The sequence below is a fragment of the Perissodus microlepis genome, chromosome 14 (genome assembly GCF_051167445.1).
Source record: "Perissodus microlepis isolate ML-2025 ecotype Zambia chromosome 14, ASM5116744v1, whole genome shotgun sequence".
Classification (NCBI taxonomy): domain Eukaryota; kingdom Metazoa; phylum Chordata; class Actinopteri; order Cichliformes; family Cichlidae; genus Perissodus; species Perissodus microlepis.
Genome location: NC_140474.1, coordinates 30782525 through 30805913, shown reverse-complemented (window position 1 = coordinate 30805913; position 23389 = coordinate 30782525). Strand labels below are relative to the sequence as shown.

At 41.4% G+C, this 23389-nt stretch overlaps 2 protein-coding genes and 1 pseudogene across 2 annotated transcripts in view; 2 read left to right on the top strand and 1 right to left on the bottom strand.

Annotated features, from left to right (window-relative positions):
• Window positions 1-1208: 1208 nt before the first annotated feature.
• On the top strand, window positions 1209-3972 carry foxl2a (forkhead box L2a). Its single transcript, XM_084951255.1, has one exon. It carries the CDS (start codon window positions 1487-1489, stop codon window positions 2393-2395), a length of 909 nt encoding a protein of 302 aa, XP_084807381.1. The 5' UTR covers window positions 1209-1486; the 3' UTR covers window positions 2396-3972.
• A 5846-nt stretch (window positions 3973-9818) lies between these two features.
• Window positions 9819-23241, bottom strand: LOC146374213 (uncharacterized; annotated as a pseudogene).
• Window positions 15154-23389, top strand: part of pik3cb (phosphatidylinositol-4,5-bisphosphate 3-kinase, catalytic subunit beta) — a 50308-nt gene continuing 42072 nt past the window's right edge. Inside the window, exon 1 of the mRNA XM_084950273.1 lies at window positions 15154-15449. The gene's annotated coding sequence lies outside the window, so the exon portion shown is untranslated. The remainder of the gene's footprint in view (window positions 15450-23389) is intronic.

The following is a 23389-nucleotide window of genomic DNA, read 5'->3' as shown; positions in this document are numbered from 1 at the left end:
TTATGAGGTACTGGCAGTCCAACGCTCCACAAAGTGACTGGTAACTGGTAAGTAAGTAGGAATTCTTAGTGTATTCTCTTAAATAATATTTGTATTAATTAACATGATGATGTCATGTTTTAACCAAGCCATATACTTGCAAAGTAAACCTGTAATGGCGGTGCAGAGATTATCGGGAAGTGCTGTCCGTCGTAAACACGTGAAAAAGACATTGGAACAAGAAATAACAACGCGTCGTAACGCTCGAAAGTGTGAGTCGGCGGTAATTGCATGTTGAGAGATGGTTGGCTCTCAGCGCGGTTCAGCTGCTGCAGACTGGCTGCAGACTGGGTGCAGGGTGATGACACACATGGCAATGCTGCTCCACCTGCAAAGACTCCCAAAGCACGGAAATACACTCCCAGAGAAAGCCGAGGGGACCCTCATGGGTGGCCAGAGAAATGTATACTTCACCACGCACTTCCCTCTCCGCGGTGAGCTAATTAAGCACCACTAGCTATCCGGATTTTGTAAGAATTATGTGGACTCTACAGCCGTTTACAAATATGCATGACTCTGGTGAGAATGTGTGGACTTGATTATATATTTTGGACTATATATTGAATTTACTAGAAAAAGTGAAATTTTATATTTCACATTCAAACGTGGAAAAATATAGATATATTAAACAGAATTACTTTGAAAATTGGAATACGTTTGTTCCAAATATTTAATTTTGGGGTTGTTTTGCCCAAAGACATACTTCGGGACATTTCTTTATCTGTTTTTGTTATTGTTATTATTAATATTTTCCACCCCTTTTTCTGAAAAGCTTGCTTCCTTTCTGACTCAAACAGCAGAGTCAGTCATGTTAATATAATATTTTGAGCAACGAATTCACTAGCTATAAGCATAATTGCATTCTTTCAACGAATACCTGTATTTCTATTTTCATTACGCACTAACAGATTCAGGTTTCCTACAGTGTTTTATGCCTACATTTTACTGTAAATAGGTGTTTATCGCGCATATTATTACTAGTATTTTGAACCCTTTCTGATTAATACAATTTTCAACAAGTGAAGAAGAGCTCGTTTTTTCATTGACTGGAACCACGGAAGGCGGAACTAAAATACGCACAAATCACAAAGCACTACGTCGCTCGGTGTAGAGCGCTAGAGCGAAAGCAGCCTGTCAGCGGCCCTGAAAAAAAGGGAAAAGGGCTGGCCTTACTGACTCACAGTCTAAAACTTGGGTTGCGCGTCCATCAGAAAACAGCTTAGAAAAATCTCAGCTGAAGAGAGAGGAAGGTCTGGTGCATGTCACGTACTGATCCGCAAAATTACAATTAAGATTTCTCCGTGCGCAATTTGGAGGACAGTTTTCGACTCACTGGTGCATCCTGAGATTCTGCAGCGCAGCATTTCACCGATCGAGACAGAAGCGTCAGAAAGGTGTTCTTTTCAAAGTTTAGACTGGACTTGTTTGTTTTGGTGTGTGCGCAAGGATGGCCACTTACCAAAACCCAGAGGATGACGCAATGGCCCTAATGATCCACGACACTAACACGACCAAGGAGAAAGAGCGCCCAAAAGAGGAGCCGGTTCAGGACAAAGTCTCTGAGAAGCCGGATCCGTCCCAGAAACCGCCGTACTCCTATGTCGCTCTCATTGCCATGGCTATCCGGGAGAGCTCCGAGAAGCGCCTCACGCTGTCCGGCATATACCAGTATATAATCACCAAATTCCCCTTCTACGAGAAGAACAAGAAAGGTTGGCAGAACAGCATCAGACACAACCTGAGTCTTAACGAATGCTTCATAAAGGTGCCGCGGGAGGGCGGCGGCGAGAGAAAGGGGAATTACTGGACCCTCGACCCAGCCTGTGAGGACATGTTCGAGAAGGGGAACTACAGGCGACGCCGCAGGATGAAGCGGCCTTTCAGACCCCCACCAACGCACTTCCAGCCGGGGAAGGCCTTGTTCGGAGGGGACAGCTATGGCTACCTTTCTCCACCCAAGTACCTGCAGTCTAGCTTTATGAACAACTCCTGGTCGTTGGGCCAGCCGCCCACTCCGATGCCCTACACGTCCTGTCAGATGGCCAGCGGCAACGTGAGTCCGGTGAACGTCAAGGGGCTGTCAGCCCCCTCATCATATAACCCTTACTCCCGGGTGCAGAGCATGGCGCTCCCCAGCATGGTGAACTCTTACAACGGCATGAGTCACCATCACCATCCCCATCATACCCAGCAGCTGAGCCCTGCCACCGCGGCACCACCTCCGGTCTCCTCCAGTAACGGAGCCGGCCTTCAGTTCGCGTGCTCCCGCCAGCCCGCGGAGCTCTCCATGATGCACTGCTCATACTGGGAACACGAGACCAAACACTCGGCATTACACACGAGGATTGATATTTGAAGTTTACCAACTGGTCCGTGCAAAAATGAAGACTCTGGGAGAGAGACAGAGAGGTAATTCCTGTGATTTCAAAACAGAGCCGACAGTATTTTGAAGAGACCACTCTGACTCAGATCTCTTCGGTTCCAAGCTGACATCTAAATGCCGACGGGGAGCTATATGCACGAGGTGATGCTGAGAAAGTTTTATGAAATGGAAACAGGAGGTAAAGGAGTCATCGGCTGCTCATTCATCAGGTAGCACAACCTCTGGGAGCCATTTCGTGCGCCTGTATTACACTTGGACTGATGGCCATAACTCGGTATTGTAAAATCAAAATTGTGAAATGAAAAACTGATTATTTTGAATGGATAGACATTGCTGACATCGGTCCAGCTGTATTTTTGGTGTGCGTAATGATTTGTCTCAGCTTTCCTTCGGCTTACTGCCGAAAGACGTCCTAATGAAGTCAGAGTTTTAATGTGTGATTAAATCAGAGCTAATTTTGGCTTTCTTAGTAAGCTGCACCGAGAAAGGCCTGCACGGTGATACTTCACCTCCTGCTATAGTTGGATACTTTGTTAGGTTTAAAAGGTGTGGGTAGAGATCCAGCAAACTACCAAAAGAAAAAAAAAACAATTCAGGGCTTTTCATACTTTTTGATTACATGATGTAAATTCCAAAATGACGCCAGCCAGTGTCAGATTTTGTTCTTTCTAAATATCGTTTTTATATATATATATATAAATGTGATTAGTTATGTTTCATTAATGTTGGGGCCATGTTTCATTTTAATTAGCACTTTCCCTTTTTTTTTTTAGGTTTGTCAATTTCTTAATAAAGTTGTATTTCTTAAATAATTAAGTGGTCATGAAGTAATCTGTTGTATGCTTTAGGCTATTATAGCAACCACTGCTGGCAGTAGGCGAGCAATCAGTAATAAACAAATCTGTGAACCTAACACGACATGAAAGTGCCACATTGGTTATGATGCAGGAGTTTTTTCACAGCTTGTTCAAGAAAGAAAATAACACTATTAACAGCGGCGCGTGTTCGGCTGAGTATAGGCTTACATAAAAATGGCTGATAGGCGCACTCAGTATCACTTTAAAAATTAAATATGTATTCTATTGAACTGTTTGGCTCAAATTATACACATTTAAAAAATCTATCGATTTATTATATTAGTGTGACCAGGTAAAAGCTTTCTCTTTCAACTAAGGATCAGTGTCTGCGTTGTGTGCATTACAATAAAAACACATTTAGACTTATTCATTAGTATTTATGCCCGCTAAGGACAATTAATGTCGTATGTTTAATATTTTATATTTTTCCCATCTCCAGCCGCGTTGCGTGTAGGTAACAGTCCACTTTTTTTACTAGTTAATTTCAAACAGACAAAGAAACAAAATACACACATATACTGGAAAATTTCAGCTCGTAATTTATGATCATAAATATCTAAATATACATATACATCTAAATAGTCTTTCTCTATAAGTGCAGCAACACTACTAATGCCTTCTACCGCTAGTAATAATAACAACAATAATAATAATAATAACAATAATGATAAATTCGACAATATCGTGGAATTGATTTACGGCATTAGTGTATTGTTTGTTTGCGTTTTTTAGTATATTTTTGTTTTTAGCTATAAGTATTGGTAATAAACAAATAAAATCAGTTAAGATATATATATATATATATATATATATATATATATATATATATATATATATATATACCAGTAACAGTAACACGTTACACGACGAAAAAAAAAGATAAAGTCATTCATCCCAAATGTAGTTTACAAAATATTGACATCTGCTGACAGTCTTCTCTGAAGGGTGAAAGTGGGGCACATTCAGACAGCTCCTCCTTCTTCCCTTCTTTTTGTTTTACTGAGAGATTGCAGAACTAAAGAAAATAAAATTCCATGAAGCCCAGAGGAACATCCATGAAGAAAATTGAAATAGCCTCTTGGTAAAACTTGATCTCAACCTCTTCCCTGCTATTATCACAAAGCATCGACATATTGGCGTTATTGTCTGCGTTTACATCTGAGTGATCGATCACTGCAAATAAAGTGTATCTTTCGAATAGGTTATAGCTTTCACGCACAGTGAATTACTAAGGAATCGTCAGGTCATTTAAAAATATTATTTCCTAAATTAATTATTGGACTATCATTTAAAGATGACAAACTCCCAACACATGACTTCAGGGCACCACAGGAGGCGCATCCAAGCATTCACCTCGCTCCAACTTTTACTCGTCACAGGGACGGTCAAACAGGGTCATCGTCCAGGTGCGCCAAAATAGGACGCAAAAATCTTTTTTCTTTTTTTTTCTACTGCAGAGACCATCGGTGTCCGAACGAAAGCCACACACACGGCGCCATGGACACGCACAGTACATGAGGTTTTGCTAAAGTAAGCTAACCGTAGGCAATTATTTCATTGCATATGTACAAAATGCATGTGGGTCATGGATAATTTTTTCATTTAAGTAATTTATTGACAGAAAACGTCGCATAGACTTTTTGCATGTATATAAACGAAATTCAAACGATAGCTTTTTCTTTTTTTTCTTCTTTTTTTTGAGGACTGCATAAACAAGGAATTCTCGCCCCTGGGTATTGGCTGCTGATAAAGCGCATAATTCACTTATAATCCTCAGACACAAAAGTCAGCGCATGTCGCATGATGACTGTTTTTCATTTATTATTCAAGCGCATAAAGAATCCAGCGAGAAAAAAAAAGTAAACTTCACTTCATCGTAACAGACAGACTCTGCACAAAGTCCTAATCACAGATAAATTGACTTGACACTCGGCCCAATTGTAAACAGCGTGTCTTCTTCTTCTTGCTCAGCAGCAGGCAGCTGTCGGGGATCAGTGAGCTCAGACAACCTCTTAACATTGTTGCCCAAAGCTCGTATAAAAACTGCGGGAACAGAAACACAGAATGAAAATGCCATCAGCCGGGTCTCACTCAGACTAACACTGACACTTCTCCATCCTCCTGTGTGCAGAGGGAGCGTCGAGGCAAGCCTGAAATGTAGCTGTGTACGTTCTCAGCTTCCTCACATTAATGTTTTGTAAACAATAAGGAGATAAGGGCGCTTTTGAAAGGCAACTGTATTCTAAACAAGCTTCCAGAAATAATAAATACAGGGGTTTAACAAGAAATAATGTTTCGACCAGTGCAACCTCGGCTGGCCTTTACATAAACTGGCCCTTTACATAAACTGTCCAACCAGAGGTGGAGTTTATTTTATTTCTTTCTCCTCCTGATTTAAAGTTGGAATCCATCAATCAGTACAGCAGCTTTTGTCATATATTTATTGATTTATTTGTGCGTTTGTTTGTTTGTTTGTTTGTTTTTAAAAAGGGGAAAGTTGAACTTTTAGTTTATTAACAAAGTTTATAATTATTATTATTATTATTATTATTATTATTATTATTATTATTATTATTATTATTATTATTATAGGTCTATTTTATATGACAATTGCTTTATACACTTTATATTGGCGAAAGCCTTTCTGCACCAAAGGCTTCCATATGTAAACATACATCGCTGTCTCTGTGTCTCTCTCTCACACACACACACACACACACACACACACACACACACACACACACACACACACACACACACACACACCTTACTAGTTAAACTTGAGGACCAAAAAGCTCGTCTATAAAAGGCGCGAATATACAAAGACGTGTGCGGACTCGGGCGCGGCAGGTGTGCAGTTGCGCAGAAAGGTTGTCCGTTCAGCAGGGCGGCAGGGAACAATGGGCCTGCATACAGGATGTCTCGGGGGGCTGAGACAGATAAGGCCAGCCGAGGTTCAGCCCAGGCGACACAGGCCTGCTTTAATATAGTCTTCTTTTACGCTGACCTCGGGAGTTTATAATATATCGAATTCATTATGAATGAATTGGTGGGATTTTTTAGACATATAAGAGCAGCTTCCTTCAGGCCTTTACACTAAGAGCACGTTTAGCAGCCTATATATATCTAGATGTGACTGTCGGAAACAATAATAGAGTTCACAATGACATTAGAGCTGCTGAGACCTGAAGAAGAACAACGATTTAACTATGGCGAGCACAGCCTTATGGACTCATCTCCCGCATATCATCTTAATTGGAAAGTGACGCTTTAGTGACTAAGCGGGAATAACAACAGCAACCGTGCAGTCGGGATTAAAATAACACTGGCTAATTATTATTAAATGTGAGTCGAGCGCATTTCTGTATCGGTGAATATTTCTGTCAATCATAATTATTTCTCCACAAGGTGAAAAGGTTTAGCGCAATGTGCGGTTTGTTTTCACGCGTCTTTTCCGCAGAGCGCGTTCTGAATAACCATGATTGTATCCTTTGTTGTGCTCTCGGAGATGACAGATTATAATCAACAAGACGAATGAGGTCAACTCATTGTGGAGGCAACGCATTTGACCCTCGCTTCTTCTCCGGCACACACACACACACACACACACACACACACACACACACACACACACACACACACACACACGCTGGAGCGTACCTGGAGTCGTTCCGCGTATGACAGCCTGCATGCTCCACGGGGCATCGGCGATGCGACCCGGCAGGTCGAGTCACACGCAGGTTGCAGGTTTCCCAATGCCTGCACACAATTGAATTCCTGGCATTCTGGTCAATGTTTGAGATTGAAGAGCAACAGTTTCCACTTAGACGCGGCGCACATCACCCCGAACCCATTGAAAAGGAGAGTGGGGGTCACCACTGTTTGGTATACATCTGCTCCAAACAGGAAAATATGCAGAGATTTGATTCGCAGAAAATCCGGCAATTGTTCCAATCAGCATGCGTTTTTTCGTCTTCTCCTGTCAGAGTAGAAAAACTCAAAGTTTCAGCCTTTCTGCCACGTACTGTGCTATGTCCACGCCATTACTGAATTTGGAGTTGTTTATTTTCTGAGCGCGTCCTCTGGTGAATCTCCAGCTTGCCACGGTGATCTACGTGATGTTTTCAGTGACTGCTGATCCCTATCTTAATGACAACTCGACGAAACAATGGATGACATATAATAATTCTTTTATCAAGCCAAAAATATTGCAATGGTGTGTGTTGATACACCGCCACAGTTTATAAATAGGAACCGCGCGTTTGTTAACTGGACCTTTGGGCAACAAAGGTCCACAAAATGTCTAGAAATACCATATCTATAAATACACAGAAGTGTCATCTATTCGAGGAAAAGACAGTCATCCATCTGCAGAGCAAAATCATCACGCACTGACCTCTGAGTACCCTCCAGCCACCACGGGGCCACTCAGACGTCACACACACGCCATCCTTTGAGTCTGACAGCCTTTGAGAGGAGAGGTGGTGAGATGCTGACAAAGAGCGACTGAAAATAAGCAGTCACCGGGCTAAATATTATCTCATCTCACTTTGGAGGCTCTAAAAATATACTTGTTTAATTTGTCATTTCATGTATGATAATCTCTGTCCAACGTGATAATCACGAGCTCTTATCAAATAACCGTGTTTTCGTGACGGAATATCACCTCTCAGCAACGACTGGAGGTTATGCTCCAGCTGACCTGTTAAAGCAAACAAACAAACGTGCACATAAGGTCAAGATTTACCAGCGTTTGGCTCACGCTAACTTCTGCTGTGGATGTGGCGGAACTGACCAGCTTATACTGTAAAGGGAAATGCGATAAAAAACGGTTTCCGTTCCCTTGATTATGAGCTGCAAATTGCTTTGTCGGGATTTAAATGGCAGGTCTTTTCCCAGCGTGCTCTGATGGAGTCTATTTTTAAAGCGCTTTCCTTTCTCGCCCCTCTAAAAACTTCCGCAGGGTTGGCAACAAGAAGCTATTAGGATAACTCTTCTCCTGTTAACATTCCAATTAATCAAAGACGAAAGCAAATTCCCACTGGGATCATTAAGGGCCAGCACCTGTTCTTCTAATACTGTAGGCTGTATAATAAATCAGTCCAACTTCATGGTCAGACTTAGGCCGACCTCTGGGGATGGTGTGAGACACATAATCACTGAAAGCCAGTTATACATCAGCCCACTATCAGTAATAGAAACCCCACGCGGATATGAATGCCAAACACTGAGCTTATTTAAAGCAAAACATCTTCTGGACGCTCTCAAATTTATACTCTCAGGAAGCCTGTTAGGATACAAATTGCATGAGATTAACGACACATCCTACGTTTAAATGGATTCAGTCAGTTATTGTAATGCTCTTCAACAACTGTGTTTTGCATTGTCACATTCTAATATTCTCCGAATTTCCTCTAAATAATGAGATTTGTGAATATTTGGTTTAAATATACGTATACAAAACAGGAAGTTGGCCCCGCCTCTATGTGGATGCCAAACACAATCCCAGGTCACATCTCAAAACAATTTAATTTCAGCCATATTTCTTTCAAGCAATTACATACCTTTTGGCAAGGCTTCACAATTAAACGAATGATCATACTTGGAAATCCATAATTGTACCATTCGCATAAGGTGCCCTTTCAACTTAAATGTGTTTTTTATTACATGCTTATCATCCGCGATGAGATTACGCACAGTGTGGGTTTGGACAGAGTTAGAGTACATTTAATCAAATAAGAGGAGACGTAATGGAAGCATGCTGGACCCAAAGCTTCACTGCCTAAGATGCTGTCTTTGAGCCCAGCTTATGTTTAGCAAATTTCAGACAATGAGAACATTATGAGGGGAACTCTGAGGGAGAGCCTTTTACTCCTGCCCACCAGAGGTCATACGCATGGCACATAACTAACCTCTACATCTCTAATGAGGCCCATCAAACATAAAGGTACAGAGAGATGTTTAAGATTACACAAACAGGAAGAAATGCTTTTGATTCATAGCAGGTCCGATCATCATGTGGTGACAATGGATATCGTCAGCTTTCACTGATTTTGATAAACCCTTACGAGTTGTTTTTTTTTTTTTCGTTTTGGCTCTTCTTGGGAACTGTCATGGTTCAGGTCAAGTTTGCTGTGTGGCTCTTTGCTGCCCCCTTGTGGCTCAATAACGCCATTACAAAGAAACGCACCATAGCAGACGCTCTCTCTCTCTGTGTGTGTGTGTGTGTGTGTGTGTGTGTGTGTGTGTGTGTGTGTGTGTGTTCAGTTAAGGGATTATGTCCAAAAGTTGATTCTGTTCATCTGGACGTAGCGTTTTTGTGGAAAAAAATGTTTCATCACTCATCCAAGTGACTTCTTCAGTCTCAGCTGACTGCAGGTTTCCTCAATCTTATAAACAGTACATTTGCATAATGACTGAAACCAGCCCACTGAAGGAACAATGGGCTGGGAGGTCAGTTCCTTAATCTTAATTATGCAAATTCTCATGACCATTGATCAACAGCCACTGACCAAAACCCACTGATCAAAGCCCACTCATCAATGGCCATGAGTACCATTCACAGAGAGTTGGGGAATGGCTGCAATCACAGCATTGTAAGATGGCGAAAGATGTACCCTTAGGCCCCCTCCTCGATTCAGAGATGGTCTTTCCCTTTTCACGTAAATGGCCTCCTTGACTCCGCGCTCAAACTAGCGTTCCTCCCTGTCCAGGATGTGTACATCCTCATCATTGAAAGAGTGTCCACTGGTCTGTAGGTGTGAATAGACTGCAGAGTCCTGGCCTGACGAGGTAGCTCTTCTGTGTTGTGCCATCCACTTCGCCAGAGGTTGTTTGGTTTCCCCGATGTATAAATCCTGGCACTTAACAGCGTACACTATGTTATTCTGTTTGTGTCGGGGGACCCGATCCTTGGGGTGGACCAATTTTTGGCGCAGCGTGTTTTGGGGTTTAAAAGCTACAGAGACCCGGTGTTCAGAAAAAAATGCGTCTCAACTGCTCCGATACTCCTGACACATACGGGATCACTACAGGTTTCTGCTTAGGCAGCAGTTGTCCTTCTCTCCTGGATCGGCTGGAGCTTTCTTTTGGCGCCTTCCCAGCTTTGACAAAAGTCCAGCTGGGATAACCACATTTACTCAGGGCCTTCTTGATGTGCCGTTCTTCTGCCTCCCTGGCTGCTGTGTCAGTGGGGATGGTGTTCGCTCTGTGTTGTAGCGTCCCGATGACACTCAGTTTGTGCTCCAGTGGATGATGAGAGTCAAACCTTAGATACTGATCCGTATGTGTAGGTTTACGGTACACGTCAGCTTTTAGATGTCCCCCATTACTGATGGAAATCTCACAGTCTAAGAAGGCTAACCTGACACTTTTCACATCCTCCCTTGTGAATTTGATGTGTTGGTCCACCAAGTTAATGTGATCCGTGAAATGTAGTACGTCCTGAGATTTGATTTTCACCCAGGTGTCATCCACATATCTGAACCAATGGCTTGGTGGTGTTCCAGGGTAGGATGGCAAAGCCCTCTTTTCCACTTCTTCCATGTACAAATTGGCCACGATGGGTGAAACCGGGGAGCCCATGGCACACCCATGTTTCTGCCTGTAGAACTGACCCTTATTGAAGTAAGTGGAATGAAGACACAGTTCCAAAAGCAAACACACTTGGTCGATGCTGAGAGTGGTCCTGTTGCTGAGGTTGGGGTCATCCTGTAATCTCTTATGCACTACCTCCAACGCTTCTGTGACTGGGATGCAAGTGAAGAGAGATGTAACGTCGTACGAGACCATGGTTTCATCTGCCTCCATAATGACATCTCTCACCTTCTCAACAAAATCCAGGATGTTCTGAATGTGGTGTTCAGAGCTGCCCACCAGCGGGTTGAGGATTGAAGCCAGAAACTTGGAGATGTTATAGGTGACCGAGTTGATCATACAGACAATCGATCTTAAAGGTGCATCCTGTTTATGTATCTTCAGTAAACCATACAGACTTGGTGTAGATTCCCCTGGGTATAGCCTGTGGTATGAGGTCCGGTCAATAGCCTTGTCTTGTTCTAACTGCTTCAGACAGTCTATCACCCTCTTCCTGTAACCACTTCCTGGGTCTCGTTTCAGGAGCTCATAAGTATTTTCATCAATGAGCAGTGACAAAATTTTCTCATGATCTTTCTGGTTTAGCAAAACTGTGCACCTACCCTTGTCTGCCGGAATGTTGTTGTCATTACTAAGTGATGTCAGTGCCTTCCTCTCCTCCATGGTGATGTTGGATGCTGGGGGCTTTGCATTGCTGAGACAGGCCGAAACCTTCGTCCGTAGTTGCTCTGCTTCCACTTCTGCAATATTGTTGTTTCAAATTGCTGTTTCTGTGGCTGTGATCAGTTCCACTCGCGGGATTTGTCTCGGTGTCACAGCAAAATCCAGCCCTTTAGCAAGGATGTTTTTTTTATGCTAAATTGATTTCATTTGTTTTATTAATCCCTGTGATAGTTGGAGAGTTGAGGAGAAAATGTCCTCCGCTATCAGTATAAAAAACAACTCACTGCATCCTTTCAGATTAACCGAAGAGATAAAGTGTAAATCGAGAAAAACAAAAAAAATCCTCTAAGTTTTATAAAGTAATAGAAGATATAAATGTATTAATAGTGCTATCAGTAACCAAAAAAGAAAATGACCTTATATGGTTGTGTTGATGCGTGCCCAAACATCCAGGTAAGGATGTTTGAGCACGCAAAAAGTTGATTCATTTCATCTGGAAAACGCTACGTCCACAATGTCGTCTGGAAACATCATGCAGACGCCCGCCTTAACTCATCTATTCAACCCTCCATCACCACTGCAAACGAGAAGCAGCTCAGAGCAGATTCCTGACGTAACTCACCACTATCTTCATACATGCCCTCCTGCACTACCAGAGTTCCAATCAATAACAGTACACTTCATCTCCATTCTTCAGGCATCCTCTCACTCACCAAGATTGTTCTAAACAATCTGGTTAGAAAGTCCACTGCCCTCTCTCCCAGACATCTCCACTCCTGCACAGGTATGTCATCAGGACCAACTGTGTTTCAACTCTCAGCACTTCCTCATTTAATAACTTTTCTCCATCCATACATTGTTTCTCTCATTTTCTTCATTCATCAGTTTATCAAAAATGCTGTAATCCTTCCATCTACACTCTCACACATCCTCTCTTCACTTGTTACTACATTTCCATCTCCACCCTATATGACTCTAATCTGCTGCACATCCTTTCCAGCTCGATCTCTCTGCTTAGTCTTTTGATACAAGTCCTTTTCTCCTTCCTTACTATCCAGCCTCACATGCTATCATTAAAATTCTTGCCATCTTGCTGTACACCTAACCTCATGCCCTCCCAGACTAACCCACCTTTTCTTGCTAACCTCTTCCTTTGAATACTTTCCTGCCTCCTTGTCTTTCTTCCTCTGTCCAGAGGACACACAAACACCTTCTTGGCAGTTTCCTTCAACACTTCAGCTGTACTCTTCCGGTCTACTCCTCCCTAAACTCTGCACTTCCTTCTTTAGCTTCAACCATTTAATCATTGCCTTTGCCTCCACCCAGTTCCTCTTATTGGTTTTCAGAATCATCCTTTGACTAACATTTGAAACTCACAACATATCCAGTATAAAATAATTTACAGGATGCACATGACCAAAAAGCAGGTTTAAAATGGGTTTAGGTGAGGCACAAAAATCTTCACAATGCACCTTTAGTAGTGCTGATGTTTAAAACAAACAAACAACAACAATACCTAAAATCTACATATTGAACAAATGCATTTTATATAATCATACAATCACAAGCTTGCTGGGTGACCTGACCAAAACAGAGACATTTGGAATGATTATTTGGAAGAGATAATTATTTTTGTAAATTTGTTCTTTTAAAATATGGCAAAATATGAAAGGTAATCTCCAAAATGACTTAAGTGTGAGATACTCAGCAGTCAACTTATTTGGCAGCAGGTTTGTCGTCTACACCTGGACCTACAATACAGAGCAGCTGTGCCTTCATATTTATAAGAAAAGAGATTTTTTAAAACATCTTTTTCATTTGTGTTTCTCAAAATAACAAACTTTTATATTGACAGACCTCTGGATCAATGGCACTCATTTTTCTTTCTGGCATCCCTCTTTAGGAATTCAAAATATGCCTCACATAATATCTTTGAAAATGTATTTATGTATATATGTATGTATTATTTTGTTTGTTTGTTTGTTTTTATTTGGGTTTACCAGTCAATGAGAATATAAAATAATTCAGGTTGAACTTTTGTTAAATGCATAACTTAAATCACGCATAGCTTATGTGTGATTTCTAAGTTAGCTATAACACAGTTTGATACAGTGGTCTATCAGCGTTAGTAAGGTCACAAGCTGTCTCGGGTAAAACAAGCTCTTTATTTAAAGTTTAGTTACAATCTGGCCCACAGTTTGGTTTATTGGTTGACGCATTAACCATAGATAATGATAGATTTGTTCGCCAGATGGCAGCAAAGTTCAATATTTTACTGGCACTGTAGAGTTGTGCAGGTTTTGTGAAGATTATGGCGATGAAAAAGGACACTGTTTAATGACGCTTCATGGCCTAAGTGAATGATTTGGGGGCTACATAAAAATAAATGGCGACTAAAGAGTCGCATGGATCCCGTCCATAATCCGTTGTGGTATGAGCAATTTGAATGCGGAGCTTGCCTAATAGGCTGCACTCACTCTGGCAAGCTATTTCTCAAAAAGGATGTTAAGAAATGTTGTGACATTACTTCGGCGTTTTGTACATGCTGTGAGCGGCTGTTGGTGAAAAGCCCGGTATCCTTCACAGCTCATCCGGAGAGCTGCATCACACAAGCCTCAGAGCAAATCGCCAAGTTGTCGCCTTCAAAATAAAAGCCTCGCCGTGTCGCCACATGTGCTTGTTTTTTTTAATTATATTAAAAAAAAAAAACAGCACTGAATGCAGAATTTTGTATCCGTATTTTGCCACAAACAAAGAAAATACTGTACAAGTAACAGTTTCTAAAAGAGCAAACCCACAAAACTCCTGAATATTTGTGTTTTGTTTTACATGTGAAATAGTTGAGACTGACCAGCTGCTGCAGTGACCCTGTAGGCCTAATCTGCATCATCGGGATGAATTTACTGTAAATACTCATACTCTCTCCCGCACTCGATATATGATCCATTGTTGATCTGCACACAGCTGTTGTCACAAACGTCGCACTCGCTTATGTCACTGTCATGAGACATTCTCGCAAAAAAGTCACGGTTTTAGTAACGCAGTAACGCAGCGTTCCTACGGCAAAGTAACGGTAATCAATTACCGTTTTTGCAATAGTAATCCCTTACTTTACTCGTTACTTGAAAAAGTAATCAGATTACAGTAACGCGTTACAAGTAACGCGTTACTGCCCATCTCTGGTCTACAACATCAACATACATAATCTTTATGTTGCAAGAATTTGTATTTAAATGCAAGACCGTGTGCTTCAAGTAAATCAAGATAAGAGCAGTTTTGTGTTGCCTTTAGATCAGACGCACACTGTGTTAATTTACGTATCAGTGGGTGCTGCTGCACTGAATGCTCTCAGGGAGGCGTTGGGTGTCAACATATGAGTTCCTTTTCTGTCTCTTTATCATATTTTAAACTAAACTGCAATTCCCACTCCAAATAATAGCTTATCACATCTAAAACAAACAAACAAACAAACAAACAAAAAGTTATCTGAAGACATTTACCTTCCATATAGACAACGTCGTGTCTTATTTGTATGGCTTAAATTTGTATTTCACCGCGAATTCATGAAAATGAATTTTTATTCTTGAACATTTACCGGATGTCCTGTTCTTGTTTTACTGATCGGGCTTAATAGAGCCGGTGGCGGAGGGAAATGCAGCAACGGAGGTGGTGTTGGTGGTGGCTGTTCACCTTCTGAAACAAACAGGAAGCACACAGATCTCCTGTCCACCTGCGGGATCCGTGCTATTCGTGGAGAGGCTGTCGAGCGGTGTTGTCAGATACGCGGACTCGCTGTGCGTGAAAGTAGCCTGGCCCACTCCGTCGTGAAGATAAAGCAGCACTTTTAACTTTCAGCTCTTCTGGCGTGTCCTCTGCGTTTTTAACGACCTCCCAGGAGAAAATTAATAAAGGTAAGTCCCACTTATATATATAAAAAAAATCACTTCTTTTTAGCTGTGGGCTTTTCGCTCGGGGAGTGAGGACGTCATCACGCCAAACTCAGTTCATCAATTCGTCTAATGTTGCATTTATTGCTGTTTATATTAGGCATTAAAATCCCAGCCCTGCTGTGGAGAACGGTCACAACTTCAGCTAATCGTAGCAGTCTAGTCTGTCATCTTTTAATTAACCCCGATGAAGAGGTTATCGATTTTAACCCCCTCTTAAAGCTAACTAATCAGCCTACCCGGTGTGGTGGGCGGCGGAAAAACAACCATAGTTTTAAGTTGAAATGTTATTCTGATGTTCACAGAAAACCTTGTCGGCGTGTTAAACGTTTAGATGTTGTTTGAGGGGTAGTGGATTTCATTATCTAAACAAAACAAGTAACACATTCCCTTTATCGTGAGCTCTCTCCACACGAGAAAGGGACGAAGCATTCCGGAGTGATTACTCCTCAGCTGAGGGGGACTTTGACGCTCGCTCATCGTGTTGTTAGTTTTAAAGTCGGAAACCTGCCCGCACCTTTAACGGATCTGTAGTCTCTGTGCAACTGTCAGCTGTGTGCATTTCATTGTTGAGAAATGGACCGACAACAGAGAGGATGTGAAACTTAAGGGAGCAATTCGCACAGTCAGCTTTTCTGCAATAAGCATGATGACCTTTTTGTTTTTATTTCATTAAGAATCTTACAACAACAACAAAAACCCTCAGTAATTTGGTAAACTTGAGTGGGGGTAAAGCTGCTACGTCAGTCTAAATCAGGGGTGGGTAACTCCGGGCTTTAAGGGCGGGTGTCCTGCAGGTTTTAGATGTGTCCTTGATCCAACACAGCTGATTTAAATGGCTAAATTACCTCCTCAACAAGTGTTGAAGTTCTCCACAGGCCTGGTAATGAACTAATCATTTGATTCAGGTGTGTTGACCCAGGGTGATTTCTAAAACCTGCAGGACACCGACCCTTGAGGCCCCACCCCTGGTCTAAATGGTAATCTGACACCTGTGGGGGTTTTTGTGTTTTGTTTTTGTTTTTTTTATCTTGTTTGATTGTCCACCCAACATAATGTCTGTTCCAACTAGTCAGCTGTGCCTTAGAGGTTATATGAGACCGTGCATGATGTCTTCCTGAAAGATGCACAAACCCACTGGATTCATTTATAATAAAATGTAATCAGTCTTGATAAAAGTCACAATTGGCAACAATCGCAACCAGACTAAATTAACAAACGAAAACAGCTGTGTTCTCTGTCACTTATAGTACACACTGGGAAACATGAGTAATCCCCTGGAGTGTTGCTACTTAGAGTCAAGTGTTTGTGTTAAAGACAGAAGATTAGAAGTGTCGGTCCCTGTAAATAAAGCCTTACAAAATATGGGTCTGATCTTAAAGTTTGTTTGGAGTGAACCAGACTTTGATCACCTTCACGGGACCTTAGAAGAGTCTTAATAGAGATGCGTGATATACAAAAGTATTTTTAAAGACCTTTGTGCTTGTCAGTCCGCAATACGATTAACACTTTTGAACAAATTCAAGACTACTGCTACTTTCTGTAGTTGTGAGTGTCTGAGATCACAATATGGAGTCCATTAGGAGGTGAAAAAGAATTCAAGGGTAACAGCAAGCAAGCAACAGCACTGAGATCTTTGCTCATTGTCTATATTATTACAGGGAAAAGAAACACCATGACTGCTGCTCTCCAACAAATGCTCTAGCTCTCTTCAAGCTTACAAAAGACCATCCCAATTTTCTTTAACGTTTTTCTGTGGACTGACTTTCAGTGACCTTTTGAATAGAATGCACAATGTTACATTTGGAGGTTTTTTTTTGTTTTTTTTAAGTCTTGTATATCTACAGTGTAACATTATCCCAACTGTAAAGCATGGTAGAGGCTGCATTATAGTTTGGGCAGCAGTACAACTGTGCAGAAGTACAGTACCTAAAGCTTTGTAGCGACAGGGTAGTACGACAAGACAATCACCCAAAGCACAAAAGTACATAACCTATAGGAGAAAGTGCATGCTTTGGGATGGCCAAGGCAGACCTGACCTTAACACAACTGACATGGTGTGTTGTGACTAGAAAATGCTGTTCAACAAAGATGTTCCAGAAATATTAACTCCCATCCGACATGGGAGTTATTGCTGTTAAAGAAAATTCTGTGAGTTACTGAATTAAAGATGTGCCTTACTTTTTCCACCCTGTACTGATTTCCCCAAGAGCCAACTACTTAAAAAAAAAAAAAAAAAACCCAACCAAAAAACAATGTTTTCTTTTTTTAAGAAATCAGTGCAGAAATCGTGGTGTTTCCAAAGGGTGCAGGAAGTTGCAGCCAAACCTACTGATCATGTAATGTACGACTCAACGGTTGGGCTACTTCCTTAGACCTATTTTCATTCAGGTTTTGGCATTTCTAGTAAACCAATAGCCTTCTTTCCAACTAACCTGAGATCTGTGTGTGTGTGTGCGCACCTTAGTGTTAGTAAAGTCATTGCAACTGTAAATGACTTAGCTCAGTCTTAAATTTTTATTGTGAGTTTTTATTGTGAGGTTTAATTTATGTGCATCTAGTTAATCAGTAGCTCAGTGGTGATATATTGCAGGCAGCACAACAGATGATACAAACATGCAGCTTTGCTAGCAGGCATGCAGCCACGGCCACCAGTCACTTTGTTCTTTTGGCCATTGTAAGCAAAGGACTTGGTTTTTCAGATTATCTAGAAATTTAAGTAGCAGTGTCCATGTTTGAGTCCCCCAAAAATGTAAACACAATATTCATAGCAAGCAAAAGCATTGCAAATGCTGCCTTACTGAACCTATTTTATGTATCGCACACAGTTACACCTGCAGTGTATAACTCGCAGCTGAAGATCTAAATCTTTGCAGGCAGTAAATCTTGGACCTACACAACATTTTATAAAAGGGGAAAATAATTTCCCAGGGGAGCTGGGCAGTATTTGCTGCTTCTGTGGCACTTTGGGAAATATTGATGCCCAGTTCATGCATTTTGATATTATTTAAAATGGGCAATGCTCCTGCCTACTGTGTGTTGAGCAAGGTCTGCTGTCAGGTTCCCTCTGAGGTAAAGTTGGAGAACACTGATAAGGCTAACTGACGTCACTCCAAAGACATGAGCCAACAATGCAGCTATTTATTCCAAGCCAGATTTGGTCCCAAAGCAGGCCCCTGAGAAACGGGGGCACAAATGAAGGCAGAATTCTAAGCAAGTGTTTTCACAAAAAGAAAAAGTTTTTACAACTGTGGTGCCGCCTGTGTTACACATCATTTTACTTACAAGAATGAACACTATTGTACACAGAGGCTGTTTTCTGTGAGGATTTAGCTAGCTGGTTAATAAATAATGAATACTAATGTGTACAGCTAAAGTGGAGACAAAGCCAGGTGGACTACAAATGGAAGGAAGAGTGTATTAGAGGTCCCAGTGTCAAATGGTGTGGTGTAGCTAAGGCCCAGTTTCAGGGAAGAATGTGACTAATATAGTCAGTTACTTTACATAAAAGCAGAATAGGTTTGTTTTCAAATCTTTTTGTCATAGCTTCTTCATAGTGATCAGTGGCACTCCAACATTGGATTGGTGCACACACCATAACATCAGGGTTTTATTGGCATATAGCAGCATGGTGGAACTGAGGACACAGTGCAGTCTTAGTATTTAGACAGTGGTCTTTTCATTGCTTTGGCTTTACTCCACCAACTTGGATTTCAAGCAAAACAATGACTCCGAGGTGAACATGCTGACTTTCAGCTATCAGGATGTTCACATCCACTGTGTGAGCAGTGTGAGAAATCTCCCAAGTCATAGTTCAATTTGAAATGCATCATACTTTTTTTGTGTGTTTGTTTGTTTGTTCCCAGTATGGTCCCTCTCTGGAAGGTGACAAGTATGGCCCAAATTAATGCACAGTTATGAGTAATCATTGTTATCCTTGAGCAAAACTGACGACCAGGATCACGAAGCCCCATTCAACAGAGTACAAGGGTTCACTGACTGGTTTGAGGATGAAAGGATAACCCATTTGTGAACTTTATTGTTACTGTTTTTCAAATTATTGAACACCTCTACAAGATATGACATCATTTTTGACTTTGCAGATGCTGCGCTTCATTATCAACAAAACAAAATGAGGGACTATCACCACTTTAAGATACCTTGCCTTTTTTTGGTATTTTTCTTTTTTACCTTTTAGTTTGCCAATTTGTACTAGACTGTAAATATTGTGATTCCAAAAACAATAGAAAATATTCAGACTTTCCTTTCTTCAACTGTCTAAATACCCCATTTTAGCTGTTGAGCAAGGTTCCAGAGGATGCTCTTTAAATGGAACATGTTAAAGAGAATAATATGTTGTTTGATAGCACAGTATGCTCATAAGAAGTGTGTGTGCATGTGTCCTGCTTTTGAAACCAGAATTGTGTTCTATTGGTGGTTTCTTCAAATGGAGCACATAGTTGTGGTTTGCAGTTTTTGGGTTGTTTTATTTTGTAAATTTTCTTTTTGTCATCCCCCATTATATCTCTCTCTCTCTCACTCACTCACTCAAACACGCACACCCACCACCACAATCTCTTTGACACTTCCTGCTGCTATACTTTTAAAGTAATGGCTTGCATAACATCCTCTCAAAGAGCAGCGTGTAAGATGGCCAGTAAAAGTAGTCTTCTTTCATTTGTGTGTGAGTAGATGTGTTTGGTGTGGCACGCCAGTTTGTCTGCTAGCTTTTAGGATCACACTTGCATTAGATAAGCCCTATTTAAGCCATTATGGTCAATGAAAATGTTCAATTCCACTAGCTGGTCCCAACTATACATAGAAAAGAAACTGCCACAGCTAGAAATGTGACTGACTGTGAGGTGAGCGTGGCCTGTTGGAATTCTCCACTCTGCTGCACAGCAGGCCAGGACCTGCCAAGGAATGCAAGGAAGACAGCAGGAGAGGGTTAGAGGGGGAAGAAATGAGCAGATTGAAATATGAGAGAGAAATCTGTCTGTACCCAAGCCAGATGTGGTCACTGACATATGTGGTTAGACACATCCATCCAGTTTCTTCCACTTATCCAATTCAGGGTCATAGTTGAGGTTGATGGAGACATATTTACCCTTGTTAAATCTAATGGTCAAGTGCCATAAATCAGCTTAGGTTTGACATGATCCTTTGAATCATCAATAAATCTTGTTCTAAGCCAACATGTTTACATTGTGTCAGCTGAGCAAAGGAAGTCTTTGACTTGAAGTTTTATGTTTAGGATCTAATTTAGCTGCTCACTTGTCGGAAAGCCACAGATGTAAAAAGCTTTGAGAAAGCAGGAGTTTAAATCTGTTTTCTTGCATTTAAAGTTGTTAGTCAGGTGTTGAAAAGCGGTCCGTAAGCCAATTTGATGGCAAGACAGTAGAATTTAGTTGATTTGCATTACAGGTCATCAAATATGAGAAGTGTGTTATGCACCATTGCTTATCCAGTCCTGCGTGCATGCATGCAGGAGCATAAACCTGTCACCTGATTGCATTTAGGCAAGTTATGTATATAAAGACAGTCCCAAAAGGTTAAAGCTGGGTATAAAATGATCACTTCTGATGTAACATGTTTTTAGTTTTTATAACAAGAGTTTTCCATGAAGTGCTCACTCGTCCGACATCCCTGTAAAGAAAACGTTTGACGTTGAGTGGATGTGAAAAGCTAATCTGAGATAAGCTCTGGAGCGCATTCCTAACTACACACTGTCCATATGAAAACATGGTAATGTCTAAGCTATGATTCAGTTAATTTTGTTTTCAGGTGAACACTGTAGTGGTGGATCATTCAAACGGGAATTAACTCTGCTTATTTTCTTACTGTCTGCCCACATAGCGCATCCAGTAAGGGGAGCATCTATGCAGAAAATTATATTATCGGTTATGACATTACTACACTACATATAAATAGCTGAGACACTGATGACAAATTGAATTTGTGATATCAGACTGAGGATTGTTATTTCAGTATGTTTCATAGAAGAGGTTTAGATTGTCCGTCTGTGTGTTTTGTCTTGTTTTTGTTAGCTTTCTAGATTTCAGTGACGTTCTAACATTTCACTAACTGGAAGACACTGACAGGTTTCTAGTGGTTGTTTACCCAGGATATAAATTGTTATATTGCCCAGGACAGGCCTGGGATCAGCTTAGGCTTAATTAAATAATAAACCTTCTGCCTAATAAGCACAAGTAAAATCATTATTTATTTATTTTTTACTAGTATTCAGATTTATTTCACATTGACAGCCTCCATTCTGTAACCTCTGAGGTCAAAACCTTAACCTGACGCCTCTATAGCAACACTTTCTCACAGCGCTGGTTCATGTCTGCCAAAGCTGATGACACGTGCACAGATGATGGCATTTGTTTTTCGCAAGGCTCGGTGTGTGCACACATATCTGCATATGGCGCGTACCAATGTTCCCTCACCCACACATCCATGCAAATGCTGAAAACTGGTAAGAGTTGTAATGATTAGAACGGCAGCTTGAATAAGTTGCTGTTTATCGGCTCTTTAATATGTGTATGCTAATCTGTAAAACAATCACATCGGTCTTAACTGCCTTTTATTGCAAAGGAGTGTCTTCCAACTTCCTGCTGTCTTCATGTTGTCCCTGCGTCCTTAAATTCCAGATTATGTCAAGACTTTTGGTCGTCTATCTCTTGAGGTCTGTTTTTTGCTTCTGTTCTCCTTTTTCTCCAGTGAACTAAGTGATCTCAGTCAGAGGTCAGAGTATCTGTTTTGTTTTGGCTTGTGCCAGTGTGTGAGCTGCAGGGAAGGGACCTTTTCTCTGTCAGCCCTGACAGAAGGTAACTGATTTACAGTGTCCGAGAGAGCTTTTTTGAGAGTCAATGCACAGATACTCTTTCACACCACCCACCTGAGGGCAGCCTCACAAACAGCCACTATAAATAGAGATTGAAGCAAGCAGCTAAAAAGGGGGAAGGTGTGGCTAAAGGCTAAGACATCGACTGAATGGGATTTTATCAAACACTTTAAAAAAACAACAACAACAAAAACAACTTTGACTGTAAAAAATCAGCCTGTGTGTGAGTCTCCCATATTTGTTGGTGATTGAGGGTTATAAACATCCCTCTGTGCTAATGAGTGGGTGTGTATTGTTTTTAGAAGACGACAGACAGTGGTCTGTTGTTTACGGTGAGGCAGTGATGACGCATGGTCAAATGTAAGGCCCCTTCAGACCACACTTGGTTTGGGGAGTGCTAAAAATGTGCATACTAGTGCATTCCTTCTGCATGTTTTAGCTGTTGCTCTTTACCTGGCACCATTTCGGCCCGTATCTCAAAGCAGCAGTTTGTAGTTGTCGTTAACAGTGAACATTTGTTTTTAGCGGTCCGCTGACATCATACATCATGCACTATGTTTATGTGTTGGCTCTGGGGTTAAGTCAATGCGAGGCACAATAAAAACAGTTGTGTAGTCAGACAGGAAGTGCCCTCTAGGACATTTGTTGGGTAGGAGGGTGCCTTGAGGGTTGCATAATAAAGTAAAACACCTGATTAAAATCTGAGCTCTCACTGGTCTCTGTGGACTCGAGGTTGCAAGGAGGATACTAAGGAGAATAGCAACAGGATGGCAGCTATCCTGGCTCTCAAATAACTTCAGTGTAATCAATGTGGTCAGAGTACATCTGGGCAGATAAGATGCTCCTTACCAAGGACGGTGAGAAACTCTGCTGGTGATGAAGCCCCCCGGCCGTTTTAAGACTCCGCATTCCTCGCATTCCCGGACCAGAGGATGGGTGGAGGAGAGGAAGGGTGTGTGGTTATACGAGGAGAAAGAAACTCAGAGTCAGACTCCCACTGTGGTGTTTCTGTCACTCTTATCATTCTGCAGGGAGTCTCCGAAGATGTGAAAATCCT

Coding starts and splice junctions, on each gene's coding strand:
- foxl2a (XM_084951255.1), top strand. CDS start 1,487: ATGGCCACTTACCAAAACCCAGAGGATGACGCAATGGCCCTAATGATC.